At 37.4% G+C, this 20369-nt stretch overlaps 1 protein-coding gene across 2 annotated transcripts; it reads left to right on the forward strand.

Moving 5' to 3' along the window:
• Positions 1 to 1245: 1245 nt before the first annotated feature.
• NUP37 (nucleoporin 37) lies at positions 1246 to 20086 on the forward strand. Of its 2 annotated transcripts, none has more exons than XM_066550007.1 (10): positions 1246 to 1320; positions 2817 to 3030; positions 4740 to 4864; positions 5826 to 5898; positions 9499 to 9593; positions 15046 to 15136; positions 17307 to 17488; positions 18388 to 18438; positions 18851 to 18944; positions 19741 to 20086. In XM_066550007.1, exons 2-10 carry the CDS (start codon positions 2875 to 2877, stop codon positions 19852 to 19854), a joined length of 981 nt encoding a protein of 326 aa, XP_066406104.1. In that variant the 5' UTR covers positions 1246 to 1320; positions 2817 to 2874; the 3' UTR covers positions 19855 to 20086. The 2 variants fall into 2 exon arrangements, with proteins under 2 accessions (XP_066406104.1, XP_066406105.1); XM_066550008.1 differs by lacking the exon at positions 1246 to 1320 and adding an exon at positions 1488 to 1507.
• The last annotated feature ends 283 nt before the right edge of the window (positions 20087 to 20369 follow it).

Genomic DNA, 20369 nt, shown 5'->3' on the forward strand with positions numbered 1-20369 from the left:
CCTACAAACTATGCAAACCCTGTTGTATCTATCTTCCTAAAGACCAAGTTTCTAGAATAAACTCTTCCAACTAAACCAGATTTGCCTTACTGTGACAGAGCAACTATGAAGATAAGGGGCTAAAAGTGCTTATGCATGTCACGCCTTCATGAAGCCCTTAATTTCCTTGTAGATTATGCCAACACAAAGGAATGTTATCACAAATACGAATCTTTGTCTCCAAAAGCAGCCTCAGAGTGTCTTCAGTACTTTCTGCATTTGCTATACATTTGGATGAGTGTCTACGAGGATGTTTTAAACCTGGAAAAAAAGAGATTTAATATTTGTAAGAGTTGCTAACACAGATGACTCTAAACACTTTTTTGTTATCAATACAGTCTTTTCCTTTTTTTTTTTTTAATTTGGGGGTTTTTAGTTTCTCTAGCAATAATTGGACTACTACATGCTTTGGCCTCTCTCAGCTTCTTACATTTGTCAAGACAAGGTACATGACAATGTAGCAGAAGCTTGCCTTTAAATTTGCTCTTCTCTGAAACAAAGTTTCCTAACACTACAGTGACACTACAGGAGCAATTACCATCCCACTTACTTCCAAAAGACAAAACTCAACCTTTCACCTTTTCCCATACAGCTGAGGCAGAGCCCACAGCGCGTTTGTTTTTTGCTTATTGGCACGACTGTACCAAAACGAGGAAGCGTGGCCAAGGGGCAGGGAGGACAGGAGACATGGGGAAACAAGCACGACTGCAACAGCAACTTCTCCAAAACGCTTGAAAGGGACAACCCACTTGACAATGTGAACGTCACATGGGGCTCACCATGAAGATGAAAGTCAAGTGGGGCAGAGTAAAACTTCTCCGAAAGTTTTTCTTTCTCACCACCCTGCGAGCTTTCCAAGGGGAACCATACCTGCAGCTCCCAGCGAAACAGCCCGAACCCCTGCGGAGCCGCCCCTAACACCCAGAAGCCAGATTTGGCATTACCATTGCAGCCGAGCGGTCCGGCTGGGCCGCCCCAGGCCCCGCAGCCATGCCCTGAGTGCGGTGCCCTGAGCCCGGTGCCCTGAGCGCTGCCGTGCCCTGAGCGCGGTGCCCCGAGTGCGGTGCCCTGAGCCCGGTGCCCTCAGCGCGGCGCCGAGCGCAGCTGTTGCCCCTGTGGCCGGGCCGGGCTGGGGCGCGGCGGCCGCGTTCAAATCCGCCGCGCGGCCCAATGGGCGCGGGGCCGCTGCCCCGGAAGCAGCCGCGCCGCTGCCGCTGCTGCCGGCCGGGGCGGGCGCTGCTGGGGAACGGCGCGGCCGTGCGGGAAGCCGGGGACGCCGAGGTGCGTGTGAAGCGGGCTTGGGGCACTCCCCGGCCCGGGGGAGCTCGGGCAGCTTGGCTGGGGAGCAGCAGCTGGGCCCCGAAGGGAAAAGGAGGGAGTAGGAGGGCAAAGGATGCGCATGGATGCGAGGAGGTAACGCGCATCCACGCGGTCCGTTTGCCCTAATCGTGCTTCCTAAAAAATGAAGGTAATGGTAATCTGGGTGCTTTCCAGCTGGTCTGGTGGCCGATAATTCAGGCTGAGAAACTTGGAGTTGTTCAGCCTGGAGAACAACTGGAGAAGAGTTTGAGTGGAGATCTCACAGCACCTTCCAGCACTACAGAAAAGCTGGAGAGAGACTTTGTCAGGAACTGTAGGGATAGGACGAGGAGAAATGGGTACAAACTTTAGTTACACGTGAGGAAGAAATTCTTTACGCTGAGAATGGTTAGCCACTGGAACAGGTTGCCCGGGGAGGATATGAATGTCCCAATCCTGGCAGTGTTCAGGGCCAGTTGGATGAGGCATTGACAGCCTTGTCTAGTGGAAGATATCCCTGCCCATGGTAGCAGGGTTTGGGACTACATGATCTTGAAGTCCATTCCAACCCCTTGACATTGTAAGATTCTATAATGGCTTGTGTTCATGGGAACCCTTGGAGGAAGAAAACTTTTGATAGAACTAAAACTTGCCTTTGGCTTTAGGAGCAAAGCTATCCAAGTTATATGGCTAAAGTGTTTACAGTAATATAGTGGACTATTGTATGAATTAATACACAAGCACACAACTATGGAGAGCCTCTCTGTGTTTGAGGGATGCCTCTGTCAGACCTGGCTGGCTCCCAAGCAAAACATCCAGTCTTGGATGCTGAGACCTTCCAATCGTTCACACACCAAAATCTGTCAAAGGTCTGAGATTTCAGGCTGGTTTGCCAGGTGGTGTGTAGTTAAAGGTCTGATTTCCCAAAAAGACTTTAACGTCAAAACTGTACTGGGACTAAAAGGAATTGATTCTGAAATCAATTGTGTGTTTTGGCCTCTTGTGTTCTAGGACAGAAACCTGGTTTTCATGAAAACTGGTTGAATGCACAACCGTATTTTCATTTACAGTTTTGCAACCTTGGTTAACTTGGTTCTTAGTTAGACTCACAGTCTGTAAAGAGGTAGAGAAGTAAAGAGAATTTGAAGGTAGCAACATACTGTTTCTTCTCATTTGGTTGAAAATGCTAAAATGCTGTATGTGACTCTTCTGGATCGTGTGCAGTTACTTGGTTTTTTGTATTGGTGTTGGGTTGCCAGGGGTAGCACAAGATCTGCAGTTATTGCTGAAGTCTGTAAGAGACAGTTTTGAATGTATGTTAGTGTAGTCAATATTTTGATTGATGAAACAAACAGGCTATATTAATAAGCTTAAATACAGCTTTTGTGTTCTTGAACATGTTATAGGAAATATTTATTTGCTCTGCCACAAACACTTTACATTTTTTATTCATGCAATTTTTTAAAATTTTTGTGTAGGAATGTGGATTTTCGTCCTTTCATCGCTTCTGTGATACCTTGACTTAGTTGACTGAAAATGAAGCAAGATTCTACAAGAAACACTTCTTACACTGTGGATTGTGAGGATTATGTGCACGTGGTAAAATTCAATCCATTTGACAGCGGAGATTCATGTTCCCTCATTGCTTATGGTGGCAACAATTACGTGGTTGTTGGGACTTGCAGATTTCAGGTTAGTTGTTTTTGTTAGATGCCCCTGAAACTGATTTTGCCAGCGCCTCTACTGCAGGAAGACTCTGGTCACTTTCCTGTTTCCTCCTCTCCCTTTCCTAAACAAGGGAGAATTTTACTTTTTTATTACACTAGTAAGGCTAGGATACTTGTATTTCAGGAAAATAGAAATGTATATATGTATATGTATATATGTGTGTAAAATACTAATATATCTGTGCTAATATTGTAGGTATGTCTTTTTAGGGATGAACTGTAGAAATACTTACCTAATTTTTTTCTTCTCACAATTGTTTTTACTGGATCTCCCTCACAGACTGTTGGAAACAGTAAAATTTCTTACCTTCAAGTTATTTACAATTATATTGTGAAAAATTTTAAAATGGAAAATCCTGAGTATTATATATTTTTATACTGGATAAAATGCTTTTCATTAGATGGGGGTTTTTTTGCCTAGCTGCTTGACAATCAAATGAAGACAATTGCTTGGAATTTCTAAGCTTTTTTCCTTCATCTGGCTTCTTTATTATACAATATTATTTTTGTAATTTGCCTACTATGATTAATAGTGTAGCTGATATTATTATTATTATTATTATTATTATTATTATTATTATTATTATTATTATTATTATTATTATTATTATTATTATTATTCCCCATGGTCTTACTGTTGGAAATTTTCTGAAGAGCACCTAGTGCTAACCACAAAAACATACTGACATTTCTGTTGCTCACTACCTTGTTTCTGGTGTAGGCCTTGAAAAGGAAGTAATTAAAATTTTGACAACCACTGACACAAGGTGTTTTTTTATAATTTTTATATCCTCCCTTCCCTTCCACATGTGGAGTCAATGAGGATTTCAGAGTAGGAGAGGAAAATGTTATTCTTTCTTCCTGTTGAGACGCATTGAAAAACTGTGGGTAATTTCATGCATCCTCAGCTGGCTTCATCTTGGCCTCTACATTATGTAGAGGGCATACAGAGAGGTTCTTTATCTTACAGCAGAATTGTCACATAGAGAAAATTGTGTAGGAATATCCTTTGAGGTGCTTCATGGGATGTTCTGAAAACTTTTAAAAGCTTTTTAGAGGTCAGGTTATTGACAGAGTCCATAATCCCAACTCTTGTTTCATTTTTCCTGTTATCTGGTGTTCTGACCAGTGGTAAGAATAAGCAAGCTTGTATTTAGGATTAGATGACAGAGGGCACCTTTTTATCTCCTGCTGTTTGAAAAGAGATGCTCTGGAAGTGACAGCATTTTTTCATGGTGTAAAAACAACTCAGAGAGAAGACAGATGAAATTACATGTTTGCTTTTGTTCCCATTGCTTCTTCTCACTGCAGTGTGTGCTAAATTAAATTGCCATGCTGTTCTAAGTGGCCTTAGTTGTATCTGTGAAGATACTGCCTGTACAGAGAATGAGCTCAGCATCTTCATAGCTCAGTTCTGATTTTTCTGCTCTTCATTGGCCTCTGGCTTGAGACTGCAATCAGTCATAATTTACTCATACTTTAATGTATTTCTAAGTACTTAAATATTTCAAGTTCATGCTTTCTGGATGATCCAGGTTTTCACTTTACAGGTGTTATGATCTGAAAAGATCCCAATATGTGTAATTTTGAAAGCCCTTCCATTTTGTAGCAATCTGATTTGTTAGAAGTCACCAAGACCTTATTCTGAATCAGCTAACTGCAATATTTCTATAGGAGGAGGATGCAGAAGTGGAAGGCATGCAATATAAGACACTAAGAACATTTCACCATGGAATCAGAGTTGATGCCATAGCATGGAGTCCTGAAACTAGACTTGATGCTATACCTCCCCAGATAAGGTACTTAACAATAAAAAACTACAGTGAGTCCTTGTCTCTTACCTGTTTTCCATAAGTCCTTAATATTGGGCTGTTCAAAGCTTATGAGTGAAATCTAACTCCTTAGAAATCAGTGATGAATCTCTGAATTCTTCAGTAGAGAATTTATTCTTATAGTCTTTTTTTGTTCATTTGCTTGGTTTTTGTCCTCCTTGTTGTGACCCTTGACCCTCTCCCTACTGAGCAAGCTGTAAATAATATTTTTTCATTATTTTTATGGACCTCAGAGTTTCTTTCTTTGTACAATCTCTGAGGAGCCATTTCTTTACAAGCTTTAATAAATCTGAGATCATTTGAATGGCCCCCTTTATAAAGCTATTTGCACTGATTTGCATCATATGTGCTGTGTTTCAATGTAGGTTAGATACTTTGTAGATTTTCTAGATTTACATCTCAAAGGCTCTCACAAAAGCTATTAAGTGTAAACTTCTGAATTAAAATGTACTCAGTAGTTCGTTTGATTCTTCAAAATTACCATAGCTGCTTACTACTCCCTTTTCATACAGTCTTTTGGGTTAAAATATGTTACATAGAAATTGGTTTATGAATTTTATATTTTAGTATTCTAAAACACTGATAATGAGGGCTGTTTTTTGTGCCTTACCACTTAACTTCTTCCAAGGAAAGTGTCAGCAGCATTTATGAGGGATATTTTAGGTGATTGGTAATTGATCCAGATTTTGCTTCGTAAAAATATCTGAATAATTTTCTTGGCACTTGATGCACACTATTTTACAGATAAGCTCCAGTTATAACTCTGTTTGTGGCCAAAGCAGAAGAGTTAGATGCTTTTGGGTTTTTTTCAAAATCTGTTTTTTCTTTGCATTTTTAAGATGAAGGAAAAGGCATCTTTGATTGATTAAAAGGCAACCATTGCAATATTGATTGACTGACAAGCCTTTATTTTGTCTGTTGAGTGTAGGTTTTGTACTGCAGCTTCTGATAGGAAGTTAAGGCTGTTTACTTCAGACCTGCAGGACAAGAATGAATTTAAGGTAAGGGCAGCTAATGTGATTTTTAAAAGATTATTTAGTTTTTAGTAAAGTCTAATCTTTAACTATCCTTCTACTCCACTTGTGAGAGATTTTAGGTCCATCATCTCTAGGGTAATAATTGTATTGTAAATACCTTTCTGTCTTTAAAGTGGGAATTTCTGTAATTATCACCTACATGATCTTCTGATTTTCTTCAAAATTCTTCCTTTGAAGCAATGTCCCAATCCAGGTACTACTGTTAATTAGATGTGTGTGCTATCCAGTGTAAAGATTTTTGGTGAGGTCTTAGTTAACAGTAAGCAAAGCTAATTAAAAAAAAAAAGGGGGAGAGAGTATTCCTTGGCTTTTACTGCTTTAGAATATGATAGTGCCTCTTTTGATGAGAGTGGTTTACTGGGTATAAAGGAGAAAAAAATAGACTTTTATTTTTGGTGTGTTAATTTATATTAGTAAGACAATGAGATTTGACATACTGAAATTAAGTGAATTGTGGATGTCAGTTATGGGACCATACTGATAATAGAATGAATAAAGGCATAAGAAGTAAAGATGGATGCTACTAAATGTCTTGAAAGAAATTGCTTTTTGTGTTGCTTCATTCATACTTTTAAATTTCCTTCTTTTAGTGTTGATCATACACGATTTTGCCACTGAGCAGTGGGATAACTGACATAGTTAGTCAGCTTGGTGGGATTTCTGACAAATTAGTTCTAAAGGTTCTTTATGCTCTTTGCTTGTGAGTTGATGTCTGTCATTCCGTATTAAAGTTATCTGTTTCTGTAATATCTACAGTTTTGTGAATTTCAGATAAAAAGCTTTAATGTTAAGTTGTGAATTAAATCTTTTAACTTAGCAGAATGTAAAGTTTCTTTAATATTAGTTAATGGATCGATAATAAGTTGAAATAATGAAACAATGGGATAAATTTGGTACTACAGACTCTAGTGAGCTAAATTCAACATCTAAGTTCTAATTTTTAATTTATTTTGGGTTAATAAGGCCACAAGAAATAGTGTGGTCAGCAGGAGGAAGGAAGTGTTTATCCCTCTGTACTTGGCACCTTGAATCCTCTCTTCGGTTTTGTGCCACTCAGGACAAGGAAGACATTGAGGTGCTGGAGCATGTCTAGAGAAGGCAGTGGAGCTGGTGAGGGGTCTGGAGCAAAAGTCCTATGAGGGAAAGTCCAGCTGAGGGAACTGGGGTTGTTTAGCCTGGAGAAAAGAAGGCTTGGGAAGGACCTTACATCCTCTACAACCACCTGAAAGGAGGCTGTAGCCAGGTGGAGGTCAGCAAACAAGTCTCCCAGCCAACAAGTGATAGGACAAGAGGAAGCAGCCCCAAGTCATGCCAGAGGAGGTTCAGATTGGATATTAGGAAAAAATTATTCTGTAAAAGGGTGGTCTAGCATTGGAACAGGCTGCCCAGGGAAGCAGTGTGATCTCTGTGTTCACCTTATAGATGTGGTGCTTAGGGATGGACCTGGCAGTGTTAAATTCGTGTTTGGACTCAGTGATCTCAGAGGTCTTTTCCAACATTAATGATTCTATGATTGTTTGGTGCATATGCAATACAAATGAGAAGTGTTGGCTTGAATTTAACAGTAAAGCTATTAGCTTTGTTTATGCCAGCTCTACCACTGAAATTAGCTGTCCAAAAAATTTATTAAGGATGTACTCTGGCTGAGGAAAAAGTGAAAATACATAATGTATTTTATATGGGTCAGGCTTGGTCTAATGTTTAAAATAATCAGAAAACAGCTAAGAATACATATTTTTACCTATTAGTGAGGAACTCATTAACAAAAAGAAAGAATGTGGACTAGTGTGTTTATGTCAGTAAAAGTTGTCTTTGAGACTCTCTTCTAGGATTTTTTGATATAAAGTGTGGAAAGCCCTTTCTGGCAATCAATTAATTTCTTATATCTGAACAATTATGGTACTCTAGATTTCTTGCCAAGAAAAGTAACACCTAACTCTGATTTAAAGCACATGCAAAATCCCAGATGTTCACAAATTCTGGGTGAGCTATGCTGATCTGGCTTTCAGTAAAGTTCGATACAGTGGCCTCTTATTAACAGTTAACTGATACCTCAGAAAACCTATTTCATAAACCTGAGGTTGAACTCATGACGAACATGTGGAAAATTTTGATCTATTATATGGTGCACACTTGTGACACATGGGATCTTCAGGAGAGGTCCAGACCATGGAAACAAAGCTGAAGGAAGTATGTGACTACGTTCAGAATGTAATCTCTGAACATTTTGTCTTTTATAGTAAACAATTAGTACGTGTTGCTTCTGGAGGGATAGACAGAGTAACCTTACTCTGTTTTCCCCATGGAAAAACTGTCTTGATGTAATTATCAACAAGGAACTTGAAGCACACTTGAGTTTTCCATTACTCTGTCGACACGACTAATCCAAAATTTATGGGTTGGATCAAGCCCAGAACAAAAAAACAAAAGGTAAAATATGACTGATGGATCTTCGTGAAACCTTTTTCTTCTTTTGAGGTTTTCATTTGGAAATGAATTATGGCTTCCTTGTCCTGTTTCAAATTTTGCTTAATAAAAAGCATATTTCATCAGAACTGTAGAAGTAAAATGAGGCAGGATATTTGAATTCAGAATGCTGAAAATTGTCAAAAGACTTGGCATTCTGTCTAAATAGTTTAGCATCATCTTAGGGCCTATTAGTTCTAGTATAATCCATTAGACTTTAATAAAATAAAGGCAAAAAATATTGGAAAAAAATAAGTTGGCTGCTGCAAATGTTTCTGTATTGAATTGATGAGGCATTCTTAAAACTTTTAGAGAGGGGGATTTAGTTATTGTGCGTGCTTGAGATTTTCTTTTTTTTTTAATCTGTTCTGCATTTGTTCCTCAGAATAGCTACACTTAAAGGTGGTGTGTTTTTCTTTGAGAAAATTGTGGAACTTGTTTTCATTCGACCTTGTTTTCCTCTGCAATCTCTCAGTCTCATGCTGTTATCAAGAGGATATTTTTGTCTCATTTTTATGATACCTTGCTGGGCAAAACAAAAGCAGCTGTGCCTTGAGACTTAATCAGTGAGACTGAATAGAAGAGGGTGGAACAGATACATCTACACATGGAAATTTGCCTGGCTAAAAATTTTGTGAGATTTCTTTCAAAAACACCATAGGTGTATTTAATGAGAGATTCAGAGATCAGAGTTACTTACCAGTAATCAGAGTTCTTCAGTGTAGGTAGATAATGCATTCATTGCCTGGTGATTCTCTTCTTCCTTTCTGAGATTCACTATCTTCGACCTTCTAAATTCAGTGGTTGAAAAAATGATAAAAAGCTCTAGTGTGATTCACAGATCTCTGTCAAGCAAAAGCATCAAACTGACCTTTGTGCTAATACAAGGAGTAGTGGGAGGAATCTTTTCACCTGCAGTATGAATCTACGCATGAGTTAGATACTTTAAAGAAATCCAGTTATTGATAAAAACTTTTTTACTTTGTATTAAAATTATTGTTTTATCTTAACACACATCTTTCCATTAGCAGGTCTGTTAAATACATTGGTGGAACAGTCAGCTCTAAGGTAAAAGTATTTCTCTTTTCTGCTTGGCAGACATTTGATGGCCACACAGATTACATTAATGATCTCGTCTTTGCTCCCAACGAAGGTCAAGAAATTGCAAGTGTAAGTGATGATCACACCTGCAGGTATGCATTTTGTTCAAAACACTATTGAAAAACTAGTATTGAAGTTTTTCTATCCGTGAATGTTTTATATGTCCACTTAAATAAATAAGTATTTATATTTTATTTTTTGTGTGCCTTCATGGGCCTCTAACAAGACTAGTCCATTAACAAGATAAGAAATGGACTGTTCTTGTTAACTTGGGTTGTGAACTGGCTTTTTGTTGTGATTTGTCTTTTTTCAAAGCAATATTTTGAATCAGCTAGATTCAAAACGAAGAAAACTTTTGCCTTGGATTTACATACACTATTTTCCCCTTTCTGGGATAGGAATAAAATGAGAATAGGAGAGAGCAGACACGTACAGCTCAGTGCTGAATTGTACAGACCTTCTCTATGTATTCGAGTGGGTGGGTTGAGTTTAAAGTCAGTGAGAGTCAGTATGTGAACTTGTCCATCTACCCAAGTGAATTAGCCTTACCAAAGAGTGGGATGACATTGCCTGAAGACAGCACCACCCTGATACAATGGTAGTGGCAGCTCAAAATACCATGATTACAGCTGCTACAACCCAAGTGTTTGGATACCTGGGTTTGAAGCAGGTTCTTATAGCTGAAAGTATAAGGGAAGCATGGTTGAATGCTTTGAAGCCTGCTGGGTAAAGGTTTTTGATGCAGGAGTTTGTCCTTGTCAAAAGGTCACCCATCTTCTAGTGGTGTGCAAGAATCTGTCAAGCTGCTCCTCTTTCCTCTCCAGTGCAGGTGGAGAGATCAGGAGGGCTATGCAAGTTTTTCAGGTCATTGCAGTAGGGCAGTAAGAGAATTGGGAAAGCATCGTCTTTGACTTTCTCTACTCTAATGAGCAGGCAGTTTTTCCATAGATGTCTAGTCAGTATTTCCAACAAAATCATTAGGAATGAATAGTAGAAATGTATGACTTAGCTGTGTCTTCTTCTCATTTATTTCCTATCCTTGATTTCTTTGTTAAATCTAAACTCATATTTGGCTTATTCAGTAAAAAAGTGTTTGACTCTGTGGCCTTTTCCTGTTTCTTTTATGAAATGCTCAGCTTTCCTGGGATGAAAGAAAACGGTTTTAAAACCAGTTGTCTAATTGATACTAATTTAAAGGGAAATAAAATGTATGTAATTAATGTATACTAACAAGATTGCAGCTTAGTACCTATGAAAGACATTTTATGCCATAAACCATAAAGTCTTTGGTTAAAAGCCATGGGAAATAAGTAGGATTTTTTTTGGCTACTTGAGTTCTTATTTTTTCCATTCATGCATGTGGGGCATGAAGAGTTTTTCTATTGAATTTAAAGGTTACACTTTCAAAACTGATGGAAAATGCATTCCTTGGGACTTACCAAAATCATTCTTTACTTACTCTGTAATTTGCTTCAGTAGTAATGTAAGAAGAGGAATAATTCTTCTGTCTGTACTGAATTTCTATCATGAAATTGTTCTTAGGATACAAAATCTGCTAATGCCTGTGGAATAAAGTTCTAGAACAATTACTACAAGTCTTGAGTTCCACTTTTAAGTCTTACTGAAAAGTTGTTTTAAAACTTTATTATGTACTGACTATATACAAGCATGGTTAGGTCTTCCCTGGTTTTCACTCAAGAGAAAGTTTAGGTTTAAGTTCATCAGAAGCCTCTAGGGAAGTGAGATTTGCAGTTTTTATCCACTAAATAGTCTTGCCTCAAGCTGCTGCAACTGTGACATCTCAGAGGGGAGTTCAGTCATTTTGGCTGGAGGACAGACAGAGTTGGATACTGGTTATATCCAAAGTTCTTACTTTTACATTGCTGCTGTGTCACTCAGCACTTCCTGTTTCTTGGACATGATCTTTATTGGCCTTGATCTCACAACTCAAAACTTTTTTGCCGCTGTGAAGTAGAATTGCACTAAAAATACTCTAATCACTAATTCTTTAGAAGCAGTGACATTTCTTTTGGCCACCAAAAGAAAATGGTGAACATGGGTCAGCTTTCTGAAGGAATGTTTGTACATTTCCTCTGAAAAGACTTCATAAAAACTTAAATATTACACCTTTCTCTTGTTCTGACCAGACGGAGGAATCTCTACAGTTCCACTTCAGCCTTTCATATCCTGCCTAGTACCCTCCAGATCTGTGATAGCCAAATCCATATGGAGTTGGCAGAAGACCTTAGAGAAAGCCACTGTTGGTTGTATTCTCTGCAGTATTTCCTAATGCTCTACTCTAAAGCAACTTTCATGTTGCTTTTCTGAGACCTTCTCACTCCTTGTGCTCAGTGAGGAACAGCTTCACCTTTGTGCAAACAGGAATCTTGCCCTTCTCCATAGTCCTCTAGGCTTTTCAAGAGTGATAGGATTTTACTCACACATGGAATATGTCTGATGGAGATATAAAGAAATGTATTTAAGTTAGATATTAAAAAAAAAAAACAACAAAACCACGTTGGACAGGAGTAATCTTTGAGTAATGGATCAAGTATAGTTGATCATGCTTTATGGTTGGAAATCAGATGTGAAGGTTTCTTCTAGCCCCCACCACTCACTAAAATTGTTAGAAATCTTTTGTTGGAAGAATTCCCATTTTTACTTCAATCTTCTGGGGATTTGAGAAATGCCTGAAGATTGCAATCTGGTTTAATTCATTCACTATTGCAACAATTAGCAGTTGGTTCTGCTAGTTGGAATTATTCATAATTCAGAAAATTAGAAGATAAGGATCATCTCCATTGCCACAAGTTTTCAGAGCTCTAATGAGGTACTTTGCTAGCTGCAATAAAAGTCCACTGTATGATGATATTGCTGCACATATGCATCCATATTCAATTCATGCATACACGATATAATTGGGTCAATGTAATTTTAATATCTTCAAGCTGTAAGATAATTACCGTTTTCATTTGTTTGTTAGTTATAGGATTGGAGTGACAAGAGAAAGGTATTAGTATCTCAAGAATTTTCTTTAACAGCATTTGCAACTGTCTGGATTTGAGTTGGTTTAAGTTTTCTGAATACTGCAGTAAATAATTTCTCAGTCCTTATTTACTTAAAAAATAATTATTTTACTGAGAAGATTAGGTGTTATTTTTAAGACTATACATTAATCAAACTTGGGCACTTATTTTAACTGTGTTTATTCAAACTTTTCTCCAATAAATTTTTTGTGGATTTTTTTTAAAATATCAGAAAAAAATACCACAAGCTCAGTGACGAGTCTATGCCACGATAGTTGCTTGGAAGAGAAGCAGTAAGAGAGTGACACATTGCAGGGTTAAAAAAGATAAGGATGTTTGGAGAAAAACAGACAGTTCTTTTAGTTTGGTATAAAGTCATGGTAGTATTAGTAAAGTTTCAAGAGCTTTGAATGGGAGACAAAATCCTCAGTCTTTTTGGATTGATTTACATAATAGGAATGTGGACAAAATGGGGAGACAGCATCTGTAGCTGATTTGGTTATGATTACTGAGTAATTTAGGAATTGAAAATCAGTTTGGCTAAATTGTTGGGATTTGCACGTTTTTTACTTGGGTTTTTTCACAAAGAAATATTGAAAAGAGTTAATTGAACACATATGTAATTGTATAGACATGATGCATTCAGACAAGGATCTATCTTGATATGTATTGCCTGGTTTGTGTTTTGGGGGTTATAGCTTTTTTTTCCCCAAAACCAAATAATATTATCTTTGGTATCAACAAAGAAAACATAAAAGAGGCTTTTAGACCTTCTCCTCACCATACTGTTTGTTACTAACAGTCCTGCCATTCTTACAAAGTAAAATCTACAAATTTGGTAACTTTATAAATAACAAAGTTATGGAGGTAAAAAGCATAAATTTCTGTCTCAACACCTAATAACATCACTCACTTCAGGGAAGGAAACATAATGGCATATTCCTTTTGCCAAAATGATTCACCATCTTCTCTTGTATCATAATTTTCTCCCTGCACAGTAAATACACATGGGGAGTGTTGATTTGACTTGGACAAATCTACAAGGCAAAATTTTTGGCCGTAGAAGAAAGTATTGTATGTTTCTAAATTACCTAATCAAGTAGATATTTCATTTTTTAAACACTTGTCAGGTTTTTGTTTTGACTTTTTTTAGTAAGCACACTGATTCTTCAAGATTAGAGACCCTGTGTTTTCTACGGGGAGAACAAATATTTGATCTGTTGTGGTTTGGCATAAGAAAACAACATTGTTCATTAAATATATTTACTTTATTCCCATATATTTTGTCTAGACTTATGATGTATTGGTTAAGAGTTTTTTTTAAATCTCTTAAATATAAGGCTCTATGCACCCTGGTGAGATATAAACTGAAAAAGTGTGGAGGAAGTCAGCAAAAATCCTCTAGAATAAACAATAATAGTACGTAGCCACTCATCTAGCTCTAAAGACTGGGCAGAACACTACTTAAAAAATTGGCTGTTTCTCAAGTTTTGCATGTCAGAGAGGAAGGATATATGTGTATGTTTCAGTGTCCAAATATATATAAATAACATGTAGCCTTGTGGTTCAGACTGATGTTCACAACTGTGATGTCTTTGTCCCTACAACTCAGCTATCGATTTTGTAGGAAAAGAGGGAAGTGAGCAGTGGCTGTGAGGTGAAATAAGTCTCAGTTTTGGTTTTGTTGCATTTTAGAAACAAAGTAGTTCCATGGCTCATTACCACTCTTATTGAACACATCCAAAGAAAACGCACCCATCACCTAACCTAGTTTTGGTGTTTCAGCATTACACTTTCCTGTCCATCCATATTGGCCAAATACTGATTATTTAATTTTTTATAGCTGCCAGATATGTATTTTAGGTGTTTCCAAAGGAAAAGGTAAAACTGGCACATGCAACTTACCTGTTGAAAGCTCTCCAGGACCCTTTACTGGTTAGTGTTACCTCTGCCATAGATCCTTCTGTTTGCTTTAGCTTCATTTCTGGTTTCTTATATTTCCATTACTCAATCTTGTCTTACCAGGAAATACTGGAAACTGTTATATTAGGCAGCCAAAATAGTTTAATAAAGGGTCTTGCCCTTTACATGACAACATGGATGATTTAAGTTGTTTGGTACCTCATTTTAGGTTGCTTGTATCAACTGAACCAACACTGACATTCCTGCTTTGTACTGCCCCACTGCTCTTTATGGTATAGTACAAGGCTGTAGTGTTGACTTATGAAAAAATGGGAACATCTCACTGAGATTTCATGTCTAGATAACTTAAAATGTCAAATCATTTGAATAGTTAAACAGAGGCTCTGCCTTGCTCATCAGTGTTAAAATACACTATCTGCAGCACTGGCCACTTGCGATGACTTCTTCGAGTGATACAGCATGAACACTATTTCATTCGGTCACTTCCTCTGTGAACATATTGAGGCACTGGAAGTTAATGTATTTGCAGTCAAATGGCAATAGTTTAGTACTTTACTTTTTTTTTTCTTTCTTTCTTTCTTTCTTTTCTCCCCAGGGTCTGGGATTTGGAAGGAAATGAGAAGGCCCATTTTGTTTTACGTTCTTCTGGAATGAGTGTTTGCTGGCATCCTGAGGAGGCTTTTAAGGTTGTGGTTTTCTCCCTCACCACCTTTAAAATAACAGGAGGGGGGACACACCTAAAGTGTGAATCTTTGATGCTGTAGTAACATTAAAGTTTGAGGACCTAGTTTACACTGTAACTGGATATTGGTTGGATCTACTAATGTGAAGAGACTGTGAATTAATTCTCATTGCCATTCTTGTAATTTTACCCTCAGTCCCTTACTCCTCCCATCAGAAATATTCCTTCTTGATTAGGTACATCATTCGTTGATAACTATTCTGCTGATTGCATATTAACTGACAGTTACCAGAGAAGAGCTCAAGTTTTCTCAGTCGTGGTAACACAGTTCACCAATAATACAGACTCTTTATAGAACTTGCCAAGCTTTGAAAAGTATCTGTTTGAAGTTAACAAGAGACATTTTTGTTGTTGCTCTTGCTTGAAGTGTATGAAATATGTTCTGAAAAATCAAATCAATAGGCTGTGATTTTATACTTATGTTGTTACTGTACTGAGGAGGATTAATCAGCTGGTAAGTATCCAGTTTCATTAATGGTCTAGTCCCTGCAGTCTTGGATTTATTATTACTATTGTGCCTATCAATAACTGCCTTAAGCAGATAAATGTGGTTGTTCTGGTTACCACAAAAACACATACTTAAAACAGAGAAAAGCAGTCAAATAAGATATCAAAATATTTACACAGCAGTAGGGAAGGAGGATCTCTAATCTCATCACACTTTCCACCAATATCAATATCTGTCCTTAGTAAGAAAGGAAACTGTTAACTAAGAAAACTGTTGATTCAGGTGGCATCAAAATTTAATGGGTTAGCTGCTGTTTGCTACTGGGCAACTTTTTTAGCACAACAAAATTAATAGATTTTCCCAAAAATACTGCAATATTATGCCAGTCTTAGTTATTATTAGCATGTCTTTTCTGTGACCATTATCAGAGACAGGCACAGGATTTTTTGGTTTTTTGTTTTTTTTTTTTTTTAAAGAAAAGCCCATTCCAACACTCATAAAACTTGATAGATTTAGTTCTTGCTGAAAAGCTTATTGCAGGTCAAAATGCTTACTGCACCATGACCTTTAGTTTGCAGGAAAGCATATTTTGGTGACAGTTCTGTTTTTCCAAACAAACTGGTATTACTGGAGTATTTTTCTATGCTTCTTTGCCTTTCTTAATTATTGTTCATGAGTATCTGAAAACCATTTCTCTTCATTAACAAAAATCTCGTGTCATCATCTGGGCATTGGAACGGGTTGCCCAAAGTGTTCAAGACCAGGCTGGATGGAGCCCTGAGCGATCTGGCCTTGTAGGGAGTGTCCCTGCCCATGTCAGAGGATTGGAATTAGAGGATTTTTAAGTTCCCTTCCAACCCAATCCTTCTATGATTCTATAATTGAATCAGGAAGCTCTTTCTACAGTACTTAAAAAACAACTGCTTGAGTGTACTGCTGTAATGGAAAAAGTTGAGATAAAATATGTTGCTAACTGTATATAGGATGAAGTAAGAGATGTTATATAATATCAGTAAGAGTGGTTCTACAGATTCTACAGCCATACTAATTAATACTTTGCTTAGAATGATAGGATCATTTAGGTTAGGAAAGACCTCTAAGATCCTCAAATCCAACCTTTGATTGAACACCATCATATCAAATAAACCACAGTACTAAGTGCCATATACAGTCATTTCTTGAACACCTCCAGGGATGGTGACTCCACCACTTCCCCAGGCATCTCTGTTCCAGTGTTTGAGAACCCTTTCTTTTTTACTGCACTGTGTGTCAGTCGGTTCTTTGTGCTCAGAACAGAAACTGCTGAATGTTAAAATAATAACTTCTTGCTGTATGAAAGCACAGTGCTTTGGTGGCTCTGAACTGGTGTTTCTAACCACCAAAATTATACACCTAGATATCTATAGACACATAGAAATCATATAATGTAATCATTATGTATAACAGTGTAGCAGTAGTATAAAGTGGTTTTTATTTATTGGTTACAGAGTGTCCAAGAGAAAGTTTTCTGGTATGAAGTGAAGAATTGTACTTCATTTATTAATTAAGTAATATTAAGTATTATTAATATTTGTTTGAATATATTCTAGGTTTTCTATAGAGTAGAAAAAAAATTAATTTCCATTGCATACTAAGTTTACCACATACTATTAATTTCTTTTAACAGCTGATGGTGGCAGAGAAGAATGGGACAATACGATTCTATGACCTGATTACACAGCAGGCCATTCTCTCCCTGGAGTGTGAACAAACACCACTGATGTCAGCAGACTGGTGTTTAAAAAATACTTTTAAAATTGGAGCAGTTGCTGGAAGTGATTGGCTGATCTGGGATATCACTCGCTCCAGGTATTTTTATGCCCATGGCACAGGTGTCTTTATTCTCCTCATGAGGAAATGCAGGTACTTGGCTAATAAAGCATGGCTGTTACAGAATCACAAATGGGTCAGGCTGGAAGGGACCACTGTGTGTCAGCTGGTCTGACCTACCTGCTCAAGCAGGGTCATCCTAGAGCACAAGGCACAGGATTGTGAATATCTTCAGTGAGGGAGACTCCACACCCTCTCTGCACACTGTTCCAGTGCCCGGTTACTTGCAGAGTAAAGAATTTCTTCCTCATGTTCAGGAACTTCCTGTGCATCAGTTTGTGCCCACTGCCTCTCATCCTATTGCTTGCAGCAGGGAGCAGAGCCTGGCTCCATCCCCTTGACACCCCCCTCCAGATACTGATGGACATTGATGAGGTCCCCTCTCAGCCATCTCTTCTCGAGGCTGAACAGGCACAGCTCCTCCAGCCTTTCCTTGTAAGAGATGCTCCAGTCCCTTACTCATCTTTGTAGGCCCAATAAATAAGCTAAATAAATGAACAATTATCAGGAGTTATGATATTGATACAAACAATTCCCTGGTATTCTTTTTTTCCTCTTTATCAATATTTTATGTTAAAAATGTTACATTGTCTTTTTGTCCATTTGAGATAGTATCTCACTACCGTTTGCCTCTCACTGTATGTGTTTGTTAAAATTTCATTCCAAGTCATAAGTAGGTAACTATTGATCCATAATAAACTGGACAACTACTTCAGTTTTCCTACTCCAAAATGAGATTAAAACTGCAGGAATGCTCTGGTTTTCCCTCAACTGCTTCACAGAGAGTAGACAGTGTGTATTTCACTGTACTTTTAGTGCTTATAGTATGAGCTGTAGTTGTTTGCAGAGCAGTTTTTTACCTTGAATGTCTGTTTTAGTTATCCACAGGATAAGAGACCTGTCCATGTTGACCGAGCCAGATTATTCAGGTATAAATGTTGTCTTGATTTTATGGGGTTTATCTATTTAAGTCTATATCTATGAAACAGTTGTGAGTTTAGTAACCTGGTTGTATCTCACTTAAGTAATTTTTAGGGGGAGTGGGTGTATAAACTTTCTGAAATTTGTGAATGACCCACGTTTAGTATATATGTGTAGCATTCATGTGATACTTTTTTTTTTTTGTTTGTTTTACAACACTGTGCATATGGGGCTGTGGGTAGGGAATCATTTACAAGTTAATTCACTAAATCTGTTTCTCTGCTGTTAGTAGAATACGTGACATCTTCACAGTTAGTCCCAAGGGAGAGAACTCCACTTTGTGTGCACTTCTGCTACTATGACAGGGGTATTTGGAAAGAACAGTCATTTTATTCATAGGTGGATTCATTTTATTCATAGGTGGTCCCGAGCGAATGAAAATCTGTTTGCAACCACTGGATATCCAGGAAAGACAACTACTCAATTGCTGGTTCATCATTTAGGACACCCCCAGGTGAATTTTTGACTGGAGTTGCATCTGTTCTCCTCAGATCAGATTCATGTTACTTAAAGCTACAATTAAAAACTAGCCCAAACCATTCAGAACTGCTGTTCCCGTGTACCCGTTTTATTTTATTTTGGTTTGTGGCATTCATGCTAAAGAAAAAAAAAATTGGTGCATACTTAAACTGCTAGTTTATAAGCTGCTTGATCTATATGTTTTAGCTTGGTTTGCCATATCAGTTCTAAGGGGAAGAAGAACACCTTTAACCTGATATTTAATTAATCTGGCAATATTTCTAGTTCTTAGGAGGCTAAAAACACCTAGTGGTATATTTTTATGGTTTTAACTAATTATATTTTAAATCATTAATGGAAATGCAAAGCATAGGAAATATTTTAGTTTTGCTGGAGTCGGTATGTATTTGCAATTCCTATAGTAAAAATATTACCTCCAAACATACTAGTTATGAATACATTGAAATAAGAGAAGTAATTTCATTGTAAAAGGTTTCTAAGTTTGATATCATGCCTTTATAATAATAGTGTTTATGCTAATGTAAAGAGTTGAAACTATTTGTTATTACGGAATATTTTGCTGTATGTTACTTAAATGTTGTAAGCAGCTACTGGAACTATGTAGCAGGGATTCACATTTTTCAGTAGAATTTCTGTTGTATTTTAACTATATTTGTTAAGGAGTACTTAATCTGTGGTGGTTTTTTTTTGTCTATGCAATTTGATATCTGCAGTTTAGACATCATTTGTAAGGGAAGTTGTATTGATATATTTCTCTCTATTTTTTACAGCCCATCCTTACTGGAACTGCAGCTGTAGGATCTGGTTTGACGTGGCACAGAACTCTTCCATTATGTGCAGTTGGAGGAGACCATAAAATTTTCTTCTGGGTTACTGAAATGTAAAATAAGCATTTGCCTTCAATATGAAGGTTGACAGCATAATGCCTTTTTTCTAGTAAAATGAAGAAATTTACTCTTTGTGATGGTTTTCACTTGGACAACAGAAGAAAGAAGCAAGCAAGATATAAATCACTTGTGTTTGATTTTTAGCTTGCAAGTACAAGAGCTTTTGAAAAATTGGTTGTCATACTTCTTGGTTATTTCTATTAGAATAAAATGTACTTTTTAAACATGGTATTTGGTGTGAAATGAATTTTTTCAGGAGTTTATAAAGAGATTTTGTGTCCCAGCATGTCAGTCTGATAATCTCAGTTAATAGAGCTCAAATACCTGATATTGTGCAGAGTACCTACAGAAAGAACACCTCTCTATATTAACTTTGCCAACCATGACTGTCTTATAAGAACAAACATGCAGTAGTGTACCGTGATGAAATGTTGTTCCTGGATGTTTTTGAATAAACTAGTTACCACTACCAGTGAAGAAGCTAATGGTAAAATCAGAATGATCATTTGAAG

This window comes from Molothrus aeneus, chromosome 5, assembly GCF_037042795.1.
Source record: "Molothrus aeneus isolate 106 chromosome 5, BPBGC_Maene_1.0, whole genome shotgun sequence".
In the NCBI taxonomy this organism is placed as follows: domain Eukaryota; kingdom Metazoa; phylum Chordata; class Aves; order Passeriformes; family Icteridae; genus Molothrus; species Molothrus aeneus.

Bases quoted from the DNA above. Each gene is read 5' to 3' on its own strand.
- NUP37 (XM_066550007.1), top strand. From the start codon at position 2,875: ATGAAGCAAGATTCTACAAGAAACACTTCTTACACTGTGGATTGTGAG. The intron at 3,031-4,739 runs GTTAGTTGTTTT...ATATTTCTATAG, and splicing joins TTGGGACTTGCAGATTTCAG to GAGGAGGATGCAGAAGTGGA. The intron at 15,137-17,306 runs GTTGTGGTTTTC...TTCTTTTAACAG, and splicing joins ATCCTGAGGAGGCTTTTAAG to CTGATGGTGGCAGAGAAGAA.